General features: G+C 41.4%; 1 protein-coding gene across 1 annotated transcript in view; it reads left to right on the plus strand.

Moving 5' to 3' along the window:
• SLC9A6 (solute carrier family 9 member A6) overlaps positions 1–12,978 on the plus strand; it is a 49,844-nt gene extending 36,866 nt beyond the window's left edge. The window contains exons 15-16 of the mRNA XM_055393837.2: positions 5,479–5,584; positions 10,293–12,978. Of these exons, the coding sequence (XP_055249812.1) occupies positions 5,479–5,584; positions 10,293–10,565 (379 nt within the window). The 3' untranslated portion in view covers positions 10,566–12,978. The remainder of the gene's footprint in view (positions 1–5,478; positions 5,585–10,292) is intronic.
• The last annotated feature ends 7,269 nt before the right edge of the window (positions 12,979–20,247 follow it).

Consider the following 20,247-nt stretch of genomic DNA (forward strand, 5'->3'; position numbering starts at 1 on the left):
TGAACTGGAATATAAAACATACCTTTGGTCTTCCTTTTCCCCTTCAGTGTAGTGGAGAAGGTTACCCACACACACGGATGAATTCCTCTGAAAACCCATGAAGCTAGTAGGGACTGGTTATTGCAAAAGCTGGCTGTGTGCAGGGACTCAAGAGCCTTTATGATAGACTTGCTTTGATATATAGGTTTATTTATGGAGTAAACTGTAATATTTATTGTCTTTTAGCTAATTGAGAGAATGCCACAAAAGGAAGTTGTTGGTGTTTGTCAGTGTGCTTGCTAGGGTAAAAGAGGAAAGGCAGGCTTAGGAAGAAACATGGGAATGAGCAACTCAGCGATGCTGGATACCGCAGTAGTCACTGATGTCTTTTCTCTGACCTTTCCAAAGACTGGAAGATTCCTCCTCTCCATTCAGAATGCCAGTGCTTCATTATTTACCAGATTTCTTTCTTGTCCTATTGTAACAGTCTTCTTCATAGCTATACTTTAAGTCAGGTTATATATAATAACCCGTTTAAATCATGCTTTTTAAAAATTTTTTAAAAAGATACTTTTTATGTTAACCATTTTTGAAGTCTTTATTAAATTTGTGACAATACTGCTTCTGTTTCTGGTTTTTTGGCCAAGAAGCATGTGGGATTTTAGCTCCTGGACCAGAGCAAACCCAACCTCCCTGCATTGGAAGGCGAAGTCTTAATCACTGGCGCACCAGGGAAGTCCCTAAATCATGCCTTTTAAAAAATTGTATCACTCACTATTTATTAACATTAATTTCTTATTTGAAAATTGAACTAGATAAAGGGACTATGGAGTTCTTTCTGGCTGAGACTTTAAGTGAATCAAAACCTAGTTTATGTTCCATTGAAGTGAATTTGGGACAACTATGTAAAATCCTGTTTCCTTGCTTTTGACTTTCTGATCAAAACCTACTATGTTTAAGAAAAATTCACCTGACACTTATCATTAGAAGCTACTACTTACTATATTCTGTTTGCTGGATTTTTACATTCACTTTCTGGAAGGACTCTAATATATGGAAACACGAATGAATGCATAACTATGGTATTGTTGTTCAGTTGCTAACTTGTGTTCAACTCTTTGCAACCCCATGGACTACAGAATGCCAGGCTTCCCTGTCCTTCACTATCTCCTGGAGTTGTCTCAAACTCATGTTTGTTGAGTCAGTGTTGCTATCTAACCATCTCATCCACTGCTTCCCCCTTCTCCTTTTGCCTTCAACTTTTCCTAGCATCAGGGTCTTTTCCAATGAGTCAGCTCTGCGTATCAGGTGGCCAAAGTATTGGAGCTTCAGCATCAGTCCTTCCAGTGAATATTCAGGACTGATTTCCTTTAGGATTGACTGGTTTGATCTCCTTGCTGTCCAAGGGACTCTCAAGATTCTTCTCCAGCACCACAATTTGAAAGCATCAGTTCTTTGGTGCTCAGCCTTCTTTATGATCCAGCTGTCATACATCTGTACATGACTACTGGAAAAACAATAGCTTTGACTATTTGGACTACTGTCAGCAGAGTGATGTCCTTGCTTTTTTATTATGCTGTCTAGGTTTGTCATAGATTTCCTTCCAAGGAGCAAGTGTCTTTTAATTTAATGGCTGCAGTCATCATCCACAGTGATTTTCGAGCCTCCAAAAAATCTGTCACTGCTTCTACATTTTCCCCTCTATTTTCCATAAAGTGATGGGACTGGAGTTCAGATCATGAACGCCTTATTGCAAAATTCAGACTTAAATTGAAGAAAGGAAAACCACTAGACCATTCAGGTATGACTTAAATCAAATCCCTTACGATTATATAGTGGAAATGACAAATAGATTCAAGGGCTTAGATCTGATAGACAGAGTACCTGAAGAACTATGGATGGAGGTTTGTGACTTTGTACAGGAGGCAGTGATCAAGACCATCCCCAATAAAAAGAAATGCAAAAAGGCAAAATGGTTGTCTGAGGAGGGCTTACAAATAGCTGAGAAAAGAAGAGAAGCTGAAGGCAAAGGAGAAAAGGAAAGATATACCCATTTGAATGCAGAGTTCCAAAGAATAGCAAGGAGAGATAAGAAATCCTTCCTCAGTGATCAATGCAAAGAAATAGAGGCAAACAATAGAATGGGAAAGACTAGAGATCTCTTCAAGTAAATTAGAGATATTGAGGGAACATTTCATGCAAAGATGGACACAGTAAAGGACAGAAATGGTATGGACCTAACAGAAGCAGAAGATATTAAGAAGAGGTGGCAAGAATACACAGAAGAACTATACAAAAAAGATCTTAATGATGCAGATAATCATGATGGTGTGATCACTAACCTAGAGCCAGACATCCTGGAATGCCAAGTTGTGTGGGCCTTAGGAAGCATCACTATGAACAAAGCTAGTGGAGGTGATGAAATTCCAGTTGAGCTGTTTCAAATCCTAAAAGATGATGCTGTGAAAATGCTGCACGCAATAAGCCAACAAATTTGGAAAACTCAGCAGTGACCACAGGACTGGAAAAGCCAGTTTTCATTCCAATCCCAAAGAAAGGCAATGCCAAAGAATGTTCAAACTACCGCACAATTGCACTCATCTCACACGCTAGCAAACTAATGCTCAAAATTCTCCAGGCCAGGCTTCAACAGTATGTGAACCGAGAACTTCCAGATGTTCAAGCTGGATTTAGAAAAGGCAGAGGAAACAGAGATCAAATTGCCAACATTTGTTGAATCATAAAAAAAGCAAGAGAGTTCCAGAAAAGCATCTACTTCTGATTTATTCACTACACCAAAGCCTTTAACTCTGTGGATCACAACAAATTGTGGAAAATTCTTTAAGAGGTGGGAATACAAGATCACCTTACCTGCCTCCTGAGAAATCTGTTTGTAGGCCAAGAAGCAACCGTTAGCACTGGACATGGACAACAGACTGGTTCCAAATTGGGAAAGGAGTACGTCAAGGCTGTATATTGTCACCCTGCTTATTTAACTTTATGCAGAGTACATCATGCAAAATGCCGGACTTGAGGAAGCACAAGCAGGACTCAAGATTGCCAGGAGAAATATCAATAACTTCAGATACGCAGATGACACCACTCTTATGGCAGAAAGCGAAGAACTAAAGAGTCTCTTGATGAAAGTGAAAGGAAAGAAGAGAGTGAAAAAGCTGGCTTAAAACCTAACATTCCGGAAGCGAAGATCATGGCATCTGGTCCCATCACTTCATGGCAAATAGATGGGGAAACAGTGACAGACTTTATTTTCTTGAACTCCAAAATGGTGCATATGGTGACTGCCGCCATGAAATGAAAAGACGCTTGCTCCTTGGAAGAAAAGCTATGACTAACCTAGACACATATTAAAAAGCAGAGACATTACTTTGCCGACAAAGGTCCATCTAGTCAAAGCTACGGTGTTTCCAGTAGTCATGTATGGATATGAGAGTTGGACCATAAAGAAAGCTGAGTGCTGAAGAATTGATGTTTTTGAATTGTGTTATTGGAGAAGACTCTTGAGAATCCCTTGGACTGCAAGGAAATCAAACTAGTCAATGGTAAAGGGAATTAGTCCTGAATATTCACTGGAAGGACTGATGTTGAAGCTGAAGCTCCAATACTTTTACCACCTGATGCAAAATACTGACTCATTGGAAAAGAACCTGATGCTTGGAAAAATTGAAGGCAGGAGAAGAAGGGGGTGACAGAGGAAGAGATGGTTGGATGGCATCTCCACCTCGATGGACATGAGTTTGAGCAAGCTCTGGGAATTGGTGATGGACGGGAAGCCTGGAATGCTGCAGTCCTTGGGGTCACAGAGTTGGACCTAACTGAGCGAGTGAACTGAACTGATAGTGGCTCGACTTTCCCAATACAGTGTTAAATATAAGTGATGATAGTGGGCATTCTTATCTTATTCCTGACCTCAGGGGATATTTTTCAATATTTCACCATTAAGTATGATATTAGCTGTAAGTTTTTGAGATATCTTTGATCAATTTAAGAAAATTCCCTTTTCTTCTAGTTTGCTGAGAGTTCTTATCATAAATAGATATTGAATATTATCAGACCCTTTTCCTGCATCAATTGAAATGATCACGTTTATTTTTTTCTCCTTTAGTGCTTTATCTTGCTGATTTTCATCAATTGTTTAAATGTTAAGCCAATCTTAGATTGGTGGAACAAATCCCATTTGATCATGATATGTTATTCATTGTGTGACACTGGATTTAGTTGCTAATATTTTGTGTCTATTTTCATGAGAAGTATTGGCTTATGATTTTTTTCTTGTAATATCCTTATCAAGTTTCTATAATAAGACTGTACTAATTTTATACAAGTAGGGAAGAATTTTTCTCTTTTTCTGTTTTGTGGAGGACTTTAGGTAAGCTTGGTGTTGTTTCTTAAGTGCCTGGAAGATTTTAACCAGTGAAGCTTTCTGGGCCTGGAGTTTTTTGTATGAGCAATGTTTTAGTTTGTTTAATAGGTACTGGATCATTCAGATTTTTTGGTCAATATTTGATAAGTTTTAGTTTTTAGGGAATTTGTTCTTTTAGAGTTAAACACCAAGACTTAGCCTCAGTACTAAGTACCCTGTTAAGTACCACTGAACTAAGATCTGGTAGTTTCTGTACTTGATGCACTAGTACAATTCATCATTCCAGATTTTCAGTGATTTTCTGTGGCAAGATGTTTTATGAACTATGTAAGTGTGTTTATACAAAGTACTTTAATCTTAGAGTATATGGGAATTTATGTAAATTTCTTTGGCCTCCTCATTTTTAATTGAGAACAATCTTAGGTTGTAATTTTAGAAAATAGGGAATATGTATATGTGTCTTTCTCCCTTTCTCTGCTTTTTCTTGTGATTCTCTCTTTTTTCCTTTCAAGTATCAAATATATTATTGCATCTGTTTTTATTTTTATTTTTGGAGAATAGATGAATGCTAAAATGAGAGTCTGTGACAGAGGAACTCATGATGCATAATTTTTAAAAATGTTTCTAGAATTGCATTTCCTTTGGTACTGAAGTTTCAACTCATTGAAGAGGCCAGCTGAATCCATAGTAAATAATGAAACCCATTTTTTATTACTATATTCTACTACTGAAATGTTTAATCGCTTTTCAGGCTCTTTAGTATTCTTTCTTCTGTATCTCCTTCAGTGCTAAATCGAGTGTGAATTTGGCTTTAGTAAAATCACAAAGGCAATATGATGTAGTGGTCAAAAGATCATAGGATCTGGAATCAGACTGGTCTGGGTTTGAGTATTGGTCCTCCATTTACTTGTGTGACTTTAGGCAGATCATTGACTTCTGTATGGAGATAATATTACAAAATTTTTAAAATGTTACTATCTCACTGACATAACAGGGTCATGAAATGGGACATTTTCTATCTGAAGTGGTAGGTATACTGTGACAGTGATTGTAATCAAGCAGGTTGTTCTTTTTAAATTTATAAAGAAAGGAACACAGCTCTTCCTTAACCAGCACAGCTATCTGAAGCCTCTGTTGACGCACAGCGGGCCTCCTCTTACCACCACCCTGCCTGCCTGCTGCGGCCCCATTGCAAGATGCCTGACCAGTCCCCAGGCCTATGAGGTAAGTTGGTTTCATCCAGAACCTCAGTTCTTCATTAAGTTAAATTTAAATGTATCTGCTCTGTGGATGGGTGATTGCTTTTTTTGTTTTGTTTTGCTTTGCTTTGCTTGCTTTTATGATATAAAATGCACAAGCAGGAATATAAACATATGTTGCTCAGCTAGAAAGTACACTGAAATCTCTAAATTTATTATATATATATAATAATTTATATATAAATTGTATGTGGAATAGATATAATTTATCTCAAAATTTATTATAATTCACAGTGTTTGAAACATCATTTGAAAACAGATATGGAATAGCATTTTGCTATCAGTAATTCTAGTAAAAAAAATTCTATTTCTGTGCTGGTTTTCATTTATTTGCAGCATGTGGTCTGAGCTTGGTACTAACTTTATATATTTTAATCTATAAATTTGGATTGTCACAGTCATGTTGAGAGGATTACTAAAACATTTTTTGATGCTTCTAAAGTGCAACAGATGGTCTTTTATTTTAGATATAAGGGCAAGTTTATCTACCTGTATTCTATATCTCTACCTAAGATTCCATATTTTTTCTTAACTGCCAATGTAAGATTGGTGATTTGGCAGGTACTGACTGAGCAACTTCACTTTCGCTTTTCACTTTCATGCATTGGAGAAGGAAATGGCAACCCACTCCAGTGTTCTTGCCTGGAGAATCCCAGGGACAGGGGAGCCTGGTGGCCTGCCATCTATGGGGTTGCACAAAGTTGGACACAACTGAAGCAACTTAGCAGCAGCAGCAGCAACAACAAAGAAAGAAATGACAAATGCTAAGCAGTTTTTGTTTTAAAATATGAGAATTTAGTTTTTCAAGTTCTTTCTTTAAAAACTTTACTTCTAACCCAATCCTTCAGAAATAATCTGTGACATCAAATAAAGTGCCCATGTTAACAAAACCCACTGGTTTTGACTACTCTGATGTAACACCTTGAGAGGCAAGGGTGTGGTAAAACAGTGTAGATGTGTGTGCGCATGCACACACACACACACAGACACACACACACTTCCTTATGACCTCCTCTGTGGTGTTTTAGAGTAGATCTCATGGAGAATGGACAGGGAAGGGGAGACTTGGCTGGGGTGGCACCTGGGTCAGGGAGGAGTACCCTGCAGCACTATGTTATGTTGAATCCATATACTGACTGCTGGTGGGGTGGGGGGAACACCCCATGTTGTCTTGTCCCTCCCTCCCACTTTACCCAGGCTCCCGTAACAAGTGCAGTGCTCATTCCCTGTTTACCCTGTTAGCCCACATGACTGTCTGCTGAGGGGTCAGCCAGCTTTGTCAGCTAAGTCAGTGAGGCCTGGCTCTCGGATTCCAGAGACCCACTCACCATCATGAAAAGCCAGAAGAGTTCCATGATGCCTGTGTGTTCTGTGGAATATAGCAGAATACAACATTGTTCTATTTGTTTCCTTGGGCTGTCATAACAGAGTACCCCAAACTTAACAGCAGAAATTTACTGTCTCACAGTCTGGAAGCTGGAAGTCTGAGGTCCAGGTGCCAGCAGGGTTGGGTCCTGAGGGCTCTGAGAGTCTGTTCCAGACCTCTCTCTAGCTTCTGGTGGCTTCAGGCCATCTTTGGCATTCCTTGGCTTGAAGATGCATCACTGCGATCTCTGTCTTCATCTTCACCTGGCATTTTCCCTGTGTGTGTGTGTGTATGTGTATGTGTATGCAGGTCTGTGTCTCCAAATTTCCCCTTTTAATAAGGACACTCTGCAGCCATACTTGATCAGGACCCACACTAAAGACCTCATCTTAACATGATCACTTGCAAAGTCTATACTTCCAGATAAGGTCACATTCACAGATACTGGGAGTTAGGATTTCATATTTCTAGAGGGTGAGGGGGATGCAGTGTAACCCAGAATAACCATAAAACTGCATTTTTAATTTTTTGTTATGCTGACTCATTAAATTACAAAAGTAGCATACTTATAGCCAGATATTCAAACAGTATAGAATGTACAAAGTGAAAAATGAAAGTCACTCTCTTTCTCCCACCACATCCCCTAGAGACAGTCTTTTTAAGAGTTTATTGTGGATAGTCCCAGATATATTTTATCTATACAAACTTCTATGTGTGTATATAACTGTCTGTTATTGTTTTTCACAATGGGATCATAATAGTATTGTCCTGCTACTTGCTTTTTTTCACCTAATGATCCACAGCATGGATACCTTTGTAAGAGTCCACGAGAACCTTCTCTCTATTGGTGGCTACATAGTGTAACTTTACTAAGGTTGATCTAGTCAGCCTCATTCCTTTTGTGGTTTTGTTATTACAAACAACGTTTACAGTGAATATCCATGTATATATGTTTACCCAATAATATAAAGTTATAAAGAATAGATTTTAAAGGTTAAATTGTTGGGTCAAAAGGCATATGCATTTTAAAATTTGGTAGCTATTGCCCCAAACTTCAAACTTAATAAAGGCAATCAAAGGTGCTGAAGAGCCCCTGCTGATGTGTGAAGGCGCCTCCGAGCTTTGTTGTGGGCATTGCTGAATTAAGTGATAGACAGGCTCCTTAGACTTACAGCTGGATTGGCTTGGAAGGGATTATGGCTGGTTGGTGGAGCGGGTTTCTTTGGTTTTTAATTTACAGGTCTTTGTCTTTGAGTGTTGAGGCAAATCTCTAGCAACAACAAAGAATTTAAAAATTTCTAGCAACAGCATATGTGAAATTTTAGTCTAACAGTGTCATCAGTCTATTTGACTATCTTAGACAAACTTAACATTTTTAAATGCACAGGATAGGAGAGTTGGGTGTAGGAGGTTTCTATCTACTTCCCTCAAGGAGTATTAGTCACAGACTTTTTTTGCTGTATCAACATGAGTATTTACAATGATTCTTACTCTACATTTAAATAAAGTGACTTTCTGATTTTTAAAAGTAATAAGTACTCATTATAATAGAATTTCAGATAGTACAGAAACATAAAACAATAAAAACCATTAGCAATCCTATCATGCAGAGCTCGCTATCGTCATTTGTTGAATACCCTTCTAGACTTTTCTATTGTTGACTGAAAACATAATCACAACCTAAAAGTTGGAATTTTGGGGACTTCAAGTCTGGCAGGCAGCATCTCAAGTAACCCTGAGAAAACTGCTCCCTGGAGGTGGGGGTGGGGGGAGTGGGGTGGATTGGAGCTGAGGTGTAGGGTGGGTGGAACCAGGTTATACAGAAATTTTGCAACAAAGGGTGGGAAGTTGGAATGTCAAAAGTTTTTGTAAATTAAAGAAAACCAGATATCCCAAGTTAAGGAATCTAGAGCTTTTCTACATGTGGGAAGATGGCAGAGTCTGAGCTCGCTGAAAGCATTTCTTTGATATGCAGCTCAGCTGTGTGGGGCTGGTATCCTGTGTTTTTCACACCGGAGCTCCCTTGGGGCTCACTGTGGGCTGTGGCTGCAGTTTGATGGCTGCTGGATGGCAGGTATTCTTTCCTTCCTGAGTTTTTTCAGGATCAGCAGCTCACGTTGGAGGGTTGCCATCTCTTGCTGACTGTGACATCATTGTTTACTGATATGTGGTGGTGGTTTAGTTGCTCAGTTGTGTCTGACTCTTTATGACCCTGTGGGCTGTAGCCCACCAGGCTCCTCTTTCCATGGGATTCTTCAGGCAAGAATACTGGAGTGGGTTGCCATTTCCTTCTCCAGGGGATCTTCCGGACCCTTTCTTACTATGCACATGTACATTTTTTAATTAAAAATGGCACTATATATCCCGGACACTTTTCCCTCTTCTGGAACTTTATGTAATTATATTCTTTTTGGCCCCCAAATTTCCATTAGAACAAAAGGTTATTGAGCTGCTTGACAAGTATGTAATGAGGGTAGTGAGGGTTCAATATTTCTAGGCATTGTCGACACGAAAGTCAGCACTTTATTTATTTAAAGCTGTTCAGCAATGAATTGCACTTACATTTAGTGAATACTTTCTGTGTGCCCCAAATTGTTAGGTGATTGAACTACAGCGTACAAGGGATTTAGAGTCTAGTAGGGGGAGATGCAGAGAAGGCACTGGCAAGCCACTCCAGTACTCTTGCCTAGAAAATCCCGTGGATGGAGGAGCCTGGTAGGCTGCAGTCCATGGGGTCGCTAAGGGTCGGACATGACTGAGCGACTTCACTTTCACTCTTCACTTTCACACATTGGAGAAGGAAATGGCAACCCACTCCAGTGTTCTTGCCTGGAGAATCCCAGGGACGGGGGAGCCTGGTGGGCTTCCGTCTATGGGGTCACACAGAGTCGGACACGACTGAAGTGACGCAGCAGCAGCAGGGGGAGATGTGATGCAGACCCCTGCATGTGCAGCTATGAAAAGGGGTAAGTGCCACTGTAGGGAGAGGGCTAAGTGCAGGCTGCTAGGGAAGAACACAGGAGGGCACCTAAGCTAGCCTTGGACGATCAAAGAAGACTTCTGGGAGAAAGTGACTTTTAAACGAAAACTTCAGTGATAAGTAGGAGCTAGTTATCTGAAGGAGGGGAAAGGAGACAGGAGGTAAGAGAAAGCACTAGAGATTTTGGCAGCTGTCAAGCACTTCAGTCTGCAGGCACACAGTGGGGCGAGTGGGGTCAGAAAATACAGCATCCTTGAAAATTCAGCTATTGGAAATGTTTCTTTAATTTTTCATAATAATTCTCAAATTTGTTTTCCTTGCATTTAGAACCAGGAACAGTTGAAAGATGATGACTCCGATCTCATCCTCAATGATGGTGATATTAGTTTGACATATGGCGATTCTACTGTGAACACTGAGTCAGCATCATCCGGTGCCCCTAGGAGACTTATGGGAAACAGTTCTGAAGATGCCTTTGATCGGGAACTTGCCTTTGGGGACCATGAACTGGTCATTCGGGGAACACGCCTGGTTCTACCTATGGATGATTCTGAACCCCCCTTAAATTTGTTAGATAATACGAGACATGGTCCAGCCTAAGCTTACTAGTTACTCACCTAGTGATCTGTAAAATTTGCACATGTGATTGTGAAGAAATCCGTACTACCTAAAAAGTCCCAGTGCATGTCTCTGAATGTTTAAGCTATATAAATGCTATTTATATGGCATTGAAAGACTATAAATACCCTGTACAAGGCAGATTGTGAACAAATTCTTCTTTTTACTTTTTATCGGCCGCACTATGTAGACTGGATCTGTTTTAGAAAGTTAATTTCACAGTGATGTCTTGTGTTCTGTTAGCTTTATGTCTCAGTTCAGGTATACAAGGTGACAGATTTACTCTTTCTTATATTTACCTGCCACTTAACCAGAGTACCAAGTTCTTGTGATGTGAATTAATTTTGTCTTGTGGGAAGGGAGGGAGAGGAAGGAGGGAGCACTCTTTCTGGGGGAGCCCAGGCAGGAGAAGTTCCTTTGTTGGAAAGTTGTGTTGATTGCTGCTGCCTTTGTCGTGACCTTTTTCTTTCCTTTTTGTCTGGTGGCCTGTTATGGTGCATGAGGCCAATGGCTTCAGATCTTGCCCATTCAGGTTGGGGAGTGAAGTGCTGAGGCCCCTTTTGCCCTTTGGTGTGAAAAAAGATATTTTTTGGCTCCAGTACACTGCTACTCAGAAAAGAAGGCTGTGCATGACTTCCAAGACTTTGTTTCTTTTTTCCAGACCAAGACCTTGGAAAGACTTGCACCATCCAGCCCACTTAGCCAAAGTATAGTTGTATATAGTTCAGAACACTTGATTTCGATTTGGAGGGGCTGGGGTGGGCAGAGGCCAGGAGGAGTAAGGAGCGTAGTGGTTTCAGAGAGCTCTCCCCCCAAATCTGTAAATACTCTATACCAGATAAGTTTAAATGAGAAGTTCAATTGCTGCTTACTTTTTGATTATGTACTTTATCTGTATAGCAAGCTTTGTGGTCAGAAGTTTTTATATCAATTTAAATCGCTGCTCTTTAGCAGCCGAACAGGAGCAAAATGTAAAAATTTTTGAATTTACTGTGTCTACTTGTCATTTGTTAGTCTGTAGTTGATGTTAATTTATGAATCCATGACCGTTCCACAGTACACCACAGCCAGTCATGAGAGAATACAGCGCTCCAGAGCTTGTTGTGAGGACGGTTCTGCCTTTGTGTGTACCAGGTGTAGTTGTCTTCATGTTCATGTGACTTTGTAATATGAAATACCTAAGCTGCCATGTTTGTTTTGTTTCTTACAGTTTTCAAGGAAGAGTGTATAACAATTGCCCATTTCATATTCAGAGTATGAAAGTGGATTCTATTTTGTAATGCTGCAAATACCTAACAGTGTGTTGAATGCTTAGCAGGGGGGATCCTTTCCAATGTTGATTCTGACCTGTCAACGTTTTGGAAGAAAAACAATCTTCTGTAGGTTTTTTCCCCCTCAGGTCTGAGTAGCATTGCCTTAAATCTTACCCAGTTTAAAAAACGGTTTTGTTTATGTGATGTTCAAATTGTCCAATGCAAAATATCTTTCCAAACAAAATATACTTATTTTTCCCAAAGGTTTTCTTGCTGTAATGCAAACACTCCTTGCGGTTTTAAGGGAATTCTACTGTTGAACCCTTGAGTGGCAGCTCTAACTGTTGGCATAGCCATTTGTTATGTAGTGGTAGCGACTTTCCTGCTATGCAGGAACCTGTGAAGTGTGCATTTTCTATAATGTGTGCCTCTTCATGCAGTCAATAATTTCTTGTTAACATGTTTGAGGGGCTTTGAACTTCAGCATCATTTACCCACAAAGTCATTCACGCTGTAAAAGGTTATACAAGAAATTCACAACTACCTTTTTTATCCTGTCAAGTTACTGAGCTCACTTTATGAAAATGACTGTAAATACTTAGCATGACAAATTCAGTAACTTGTCTGTTTCAGCATGCATAAGACTTTTTCTTAGGGAAACTGATAAAGCTTGAGTCAACTGAATCTGCCTTCGTACTTTATCAAAGGGGAACCAAGCCTGCTGTGCTTAAATCAGCATCTGGAAGATTCTCCTCTCCTGTAATCTATGTGTGCATCTCCAAGCAAAGAAGAAAAAAACAAACTCTGCTCATCCATCTGTTGGTTTAAGACACCTGAATGAACTTGGATGAGGTACAGTCAGAATTCTCATCATGCACAAGTAGAACTGTTCTCGGACTTGTTTTCCTGTTCTTTGTGGACCCTACACGTGTGAATGACTTGAACGTTGTGTCTTTTCAAGTTATTTTTTAAGGTTCCTTGGCATTGTATCCTAGTTGTCCGTGTTTGGCAATGTGCTGTTAAAGTAATAGACTTTTAATCTTTATCTATTTTTTTGTTTTCCCTTGGAGGACTTGGACAGACGTTATAGTGGTTTCTTTTAGGAAAATCTGTCATTAAAAAAATTATAGCCTTGCAAATAACTATTCACGGTGTTTGAGTCACAGTTTATTCTAGTAAGAGGTAAAGAGTGCTGACTTCATTTATTTTTCTACCTATATACCTACTGGGAATGGGGGGAGACTGATGTTTTTTTAAAAAAGCAGCAAACAGAACATTACTTATGGGGTGGCAAATTTTTGGTGCTTATGTGTAAGGCTGGATGTGTTTGCTCATGGGCACAGTTGAACCATTTAAGAAATATGATTCAAAGCAGTTGGATTCTGTTATACTGATTTGTAGCTTGTTAGCTCAGTAATGGATAATGTCATGAACATGTTAACTTCCATTATGTGGGGAGAGTAAATTCTGTAAAAAGTTAGGTAAGGTAGTTCCAAGTTGGGTTGAGAGTACAATCACACAAACAGTCCTTTTCCAAGTTAAAGGTAGGTCTTTTTTATTGTGTGTAAGAAGTTCTGTAGGTTCGGCTTTGCTGACAGTCACTTCGCCTAGTCTGGTAATGGCACCATGCACACCATGATTGTGTTTTGGTGCCACCCACTCCAGCTTCCTTGCTTATGGTCCTTGAGAGGCCCAGGTGGTGGCCTCCACAGCAAAGGCTTATTTCTTGAACAAACTCATGTTTTCTAATTCACAAATAAAACCTTAACATTAGGTTTGAGAAAGCGTATTTGTTTACCTGACTCAATGCACAAGTATTTGGAGATGAAAGTGTAGATGCCTTGACTTAATCAGAAAGCCCTTGATAGGAAGTACTTCACACAAATGATGCAGTGTTGATGTGTGAGGCTTGAAATAAACTGGGAATGATAAAAATAGTCGTTCAGTTACTAAGTAGTTTGCATTTTTTGAGCCCCCTTAGGTCTAGGCAATGTGTATGGGAGGTATTTTTTTCATTTCCATTTTAACTTAATCTTCATAATGCCGGGAGGGTATATTCCATTACTCTCTTTTCACTGATGAGGGAACCTAGGTGGAGGGAAGTTGATACGCTGCTAGTAAGTGACAGAGCCAGAACTCAAATCCAGTCTTGACTCCAAAGTCTAGATTTCTTTCCTGCTACTCTAGTAGCTCCAGTGCCAGGTTACAGGCTACTCCATCTTGAGTATTAGTAGAAGGATGATGAAGGGAATTACAGATGTCTGTCCTGCTGCCCACCCACCACTTGCTTGTTATCAGGCCAGGGTAGAGCATGAAGTCTCAGCTCTGTTCCTCCATTTGATGCACTGTTGGCTGCCAGGCACACGTTCCCCTGGTTGGGAAATTTCTTGAATTCTTAGTGAAGTGCCCTCTTGTATCTCTGAGTCCGTGGACAAGGCAACATGGCTAACACAATGCCTTCACACTGTGCCTGCCAATATTTTCACTAAGGAGCCCACCTTTGATGGCAGAGCATGAGGTCCTAAACAATGGCTGTGAACCCACACAGAGTTTGGTATAATATTGATAGAAAAAGCCCAGGCTCTAGAGTTACACAGACCTGAGTTCAAATCCAGACTCTGCTGCTTGCTTATAGTGTAACATTGACCACTTACATGTTGCCAAGCTTTTGCAATTTCTTAGCTGTAAAGTTAATTCATTTAAGAAATATTTGTGTATTTACTGTGCCCCACACGGTGGCTATAGCAGCAAACAACAATGGTCCCTGCCTTCACAGCAGGGGATGCCAGTGACCATCTCATGGTGTTGCTGGGAATCATTCAGGCAAGAAATACCTAATGCCTTCTGGTAGGGGAATATGTACCTCAAATAGCAGACAACACCAAATACAGTCATCACAGGATGGAAAAGTACAGGAGGCTCTAAGCGGGACTGTCATTGGTCATGGGGGATAGGGAAGCTTTTCCTGATGATGAGATATTTAAGGTTAGACCACAGAGTAAGCAGAGGGTCAAGCAGATGACAAGGTGAGGATGAGGAATATTCCAGGCAAAGTGAATAATTACAGCCTCTACCTATAACTTCCACACAAATTCACCCAATCAAATAGATATTGAGTGAAACCATACCAGGTACTGTGCTATCTACATATAGTGAGGAATAAAATAGATGCAGGCTACCCTCTTATACTCACACCTGAGTGTGCAAGACAGGAAGTACCCAGCACTCACAACGAGAAGCACCTTGAACCCAAACCTGTCCCTGAAACTTCCTCCCCTTCAGCCCTCTCCCACCACCCCTCTGAGGCAAGTCCATGGTCCTCTTCAGGGTCACAGCCTTCAATTATTGGAAAAGAAAAACTGCTGTGTCTTCCCTGAGTCTTTCTGCCCCTAGACTGACAATCTCATTACCCTTCCTGTATTTCAGATGCTCGCACTAGGAGTCCATTGTTTTAGACATATTTGTTGATTCACCTGAGACCATGTTGGCTTTTTGTTTTAGTGGCATCGTCTCCCTCATCTTAAGTGTCACCAGAAAGTCTGAACTGGCTTCCTGCCTGCATGGAACTTCCAGTTGGGGAAGGCCAACCATAAATAAACAAATAAGTAATTAGAGGTTGGGATAAATACCAAACAGGAATCAGCTGAGAGGGTACTGGGTGAGGAGGCAGGGGCTGGGTGGCTGTGGTAGGGCTCGTCGAGGAGGCCTCTCTCAGGAGCTGATACTAAAACCAAGGCTTGAAGGAACTGGCCAGGCAGAGGACAGGGGAAGAGTAATGGGAAGTTCTGGTATAGGGTAGATGCTCAACTAACGTTTGCTGAAAAGGAGCAAAACATCCTCATAGCCTTTACTGAGTTGGCTTTGGAAGGCCAGCATGGTGGAGTGGGAGAACAGATTGGCCAGGTTTCAGCCCTGCCTGCCACTGGGCACACTGAGGAAGCTACTTAAACCTCTCTGAGCCTGTTTCTTCCTTTATAAAATATGACAGGTCATGGATCCAGTGAACATTTATTGAGCTACTGTCATGTGCCAGCACTGTGGTAGGTACTGAGTTATTATTCCAGGCCCAAGTAGCTGCCAGATCTGATTGGGGGATCAGATGAAGTGATGTACATGGAAACGTTTTGACCAGGATTCAGAAGGCTCTTGACACTGAGCTTGAGTATTCTGCCAGGTGTTGTGATGAGGTGCTACATGAATAAAATAGGGAAAACTCTCTGCAGGCCATGCTTCTACTGTGAGTGACTTTCCTTCAGAATCTCCAGTTCAGCAAGTTGGAGGTTTCCCAAGCGGTTGCCACGGTGAAGGCTGAACTCTGAGAACTGGCTTAGCTGGGGCTGTCATGGCTGGAGCCTGACTGCCGTGAGACCTGACAGTTTCTGGACAGTTCTGTCTACTGAGTGAAAGAGCCCCTCTCCTTGAGCAGGCACCATCCTGCCATTGCAGCCCAGGAGCCCTGCCCCTGGTGTCCTGCTCATTTTCCACTTGCTGCTGTCTGATGGATGTGAGTCCCACTCAAGAGACAGCTTAACAGTGCAAGTTCTTCCTTTTTGTAGTGATGGAAAAACACTTTGAAAGCTCTGTGAGCACTTCTTGGAAACAAGGCTTAATTTCTCCAGATTTGTTGGAACTGAAGTGGTTCGCTATGTGTTTAAATACTAATCCTAGCAAAATTGCTTGAGAAGTATTCAACTCTTGGTTGCTTGGGGAGTCACAAGGCTTTATTACATGATTTCTTTTCTTCATTTGAATCTCCTATACAGCTGTGTTCCCATGTACACTAGGCAAAAAGCATGTGAGCTGCTTTTGCATCTGAAAAATCTGGAGGACTTCTGTCAGATAATGAAAACTGCCTGTTTTTCCCATCTGAGAGCTTGTTTGGTGTGAGAAAGTGAGATAATGGTGATCAGACCCCCTGTCTGCACTACACAATTGTTTTTTAACACTTTCTTGAGACCAACAATCAGAGCTCCATTTTCTAAGGGGAACCAAGAAGCTGATATTTAAACGTTTGAGCCCACTAATATTTCACTTCCTAACTTCCAGTCAGAAAACACTACACTGAGTGCCTCACAGGCTCTGAGTCCTGAACCAGGCACTAGGGACACAGAGGTGACTTAAATCATGGTTTTGATCTAAAGGCAGTTGCAGTCAATTAGGTAAAAGCATTGCAATCCTGTGAAAAGCATGAGAAAGAGGCCACTGTATGGGATCCAGGACCCTTACCCATTACTGCTTATGGTGGGCAGAGTAATGATCCCTAAAGATGCCCACACCCTAATGCCTGGAACCTGTGAATAGTAATATGACAAAAAGAATTACAGTTGTAGATGAAATTAAGATTGCAGACTCTGATGCTGGGAAAGGTTGGGGGCGGGAGGAGAAGGGGACGACCGAGAATGAGATGGCTGGATGGCATCACTGACTCTGTGGACATGAGTTTGAGTGAACTCCGGGAGTTGGTGATGGACAGGGAGGCCTGGCGTGCTGTGATTCATGGGGTCGCGGAGAGTCGGACACGACTGAGCGACTGAACTGAACTGAACTGAACTGAATCAGCCAACCTGGAGATGGGGAGGTTATCCTGGATTGTCCAGTTGGGCCCAGTCCAATCCCATAGGCCCACAGAATTAAAGAACACTCCTGACTGTGTTCAGAAAAACACATGTGACACCAGAAGCAGGGGTAGACAGATGCTTCAGTGCTGATTTGAAAGAGAGAGGAAAGCAGTCTCTAAAAGTTGGAAAAGGGAAGGAAACAGTTTCCCCCAGATTTTCTGGAAGGAGGGCAGCCCTGCTGACACCTTGATTTTAACCCAGTGAAACTGTCAGACTTCTGGCCTCCAGAACCGTAAGGTGACAAGGTTGTTTTAAGGCACTGTGTTTGTGGTGGGGCTTCCCAGGTACCTCAGTAGTAAAGGGTACGCCTGCCAATGCAGGAGACGTAAGAGACACGGGTTTGATCCTTGGTGCAGGAAGATCCTCTGGAGGAGGGCGTGGCGACCCACTCCAGTATTCTTGCCTGGAGAATCCCACAGACAGAGTAACCTGGCAGGCTATAGTCCATAGGATCACAAAGAGGCAGACACGACAGAGACTAACACGTTCACTTCATGTTTGCAGTAATTTGTTATGGCAACAATAGGCAACTAACACATTACCTCTGAGGGAGAGGGGGTTGTTTTTATTTAGTTTTGAATGTCTGCTCTGTGTCAGGCATTGTGCACGATGCTACGAGTACAGAACTGCACAAGATCCAGAGTCCACAGTCCAGTGGGGTAGACTAGCAGGTATACAGACCAGCATGGCACTGGGACGGAGGAATGTCCAGATGATAAATGCCCAGCCCTGAGAGAGGTCAGGAGGCTGGGGAAGGAGGCCCTGCCATTTCTGTGACTTTAGCCTATCTTTAACAAATGCTTCTACGTTACTCACTGTTTTAAGGAATTTTCCCAAGCCACCATGCCCACGCGCTGACCAGGGAGTTGCAGTGTGTGGAAGACATGACCATATTTGGGTTCTAGAAAGCTCGCTCTCATTGTGGCTGCAGTGGGAATGATGGATCATCTGGACAGAGTAAGAGTGGACACAGAGATGATGGCTTAGCCTAGTGAAAGAGGGCGTGGCCTGGACTGTGCAAATGTCAGAAGGAGTGGAGAGGAGGGAACAAATGCAGGAGACATGCACAGGTGGTCCATAGATTCAATAGGACTTGGAGACTAAACATGGTGATTGAGTTGAGGGTGGGGAGTGGTACAATGATTCCCAGTGATCAGGGTTAGGCAAGTGAGTGGGTGGAATGGTAGTACTATAATTTTATTTATTTTTAAAATTTCATTGGAATACAGTTGCTTTACACTGCTGTGTCAGTTTCTACTGTACAGCAAAGTGAATCAGCTGTACATATACATATATCCCCTCTTTTTTGGATTTCCTTCCCATTTAGGTCACAACAAAGCATTGAGTAGGGTTCCCTGTGCTATACAGTAGGTTCTCATTAGTTTTCTATTTTATACACATTAGTGTGTATATGTCAATCCCAGTCTCCCAATTTATCCAACCTTGCCTTCTCTCTTTGGTGTCTGTATGTTTGTTCTCTACACCTGTGTCTCTATTTCTGCTTTGCAAATAAGTTCATCTATGTCAAATACCTTTTATGACAAAGATGTTCAGAGATGTAGGCAGTAAAGATACGAATCCAATTTTGTCTCTGGAAGGTAAGAGAAGATGGAACCCAATCAGGAAAAGCAGAGTAAGAGAAAAGAACTCAGGGCCCCAGATGAAAAAGCTGGGATAGGATACAAGCTTGGAAAACACTAGGACTTGCAATCTATTCTCCCATTATGACCTAAGAACATCTGGAGCTTTCTGCTTGGGCTGGCGTCTGGGGAAAATAATTGCTTTAACCAAAGTACAATAGATGGAGGAAAAAATAAATTATTTTCCCTTCTTACAAAAAAACAGAATACTTCCGAAGTTCTCAGGGAATGATGTGTGGTGTTATTAGGAAACTTTAAAAAGTGTGTCACTCTGGATTTCAGTGTACCCTCCACTGGTCTGGGCAGAAGAATGAAAATACATGTTGCGGGCACTCTAAAAGGCAGTTCTTAGCATTTTCTGGGAGGGTCAAGGGCCAAGAAATGAATCCTGGATCTGGAAAGGAAGCCACTGCTAGTTGGCCAGACCCTTTCTGGTTCTGGGGAGGTTTACGTGCAAGCAAGGAGACGGCTTCACTTTGTGCTTCTCCCAAAGGCTGTTGCAAGAGTTCTCCAGCGAACCCAGTGGAGCATCCAAAGCCCTCTGGTATGCTGTCCTCAAACACTGTGTGTCATTCACTTGCTGAAAGCGTCAGTGCCGGGGCTACAGTCTGTGTGGACATTTGAGCCAAACAGCCACTATGGGACAAAGTTCATAAAAAATGCAGATATTCTAACTTTTTAAAGATTGATTTTTGCCTCAAGAGAAGGAAATCAGCAATTGACAGTAGAACTGACAAAAGAAAGCACAGAGGCCTATATTAAGATGAAGGAAACATCTGGTTTTTGTTTTCTTAACTTTTATTAATTCATCTGAGGTGTGACTCACCAGCTCACCCAGCCAATGTTTCCAAAATGAAGTCTTCGTTGCCTCCAGAGTCGTTGGGAAAGTCACTTCAGAAATACCTTGAAAGAAAGATGATCCACAGAGAGCTGTCATAAAAAAAAAAAAAATGTAATGTTGATCCTGTTAGGTATTTCCTAAAGTTGCTTCTGTGTTAACTCATGACTGCTTTCCTTCCTCAGCAGGATTTTATTCCCCCATCTAGAAACTGTAGGACTGATGTGCTGATCTAAAACTGTGTATTAAACCTCATGATATATGCCCTTAAGCTATTGAGAACACTTAGTTGACTCACCTGAGTCTTTCCCTGTA

The sequence above is a fragment of the Moschus berezovskii genome, chromosome X (assembly GCF_049115385.1).
Source record: "Moschus berezovskii isolate FMDL1 chromosome X, NW_MosBer_1.0, whole genome shotgun sequence".
In the NCBI taxonomy this organism is placed as follows: Eukaryota; Metazoa; Chordata; class Mammalia; order Artiodactyla; family Moschidae; genus Moschus; species Moschus berezovskii.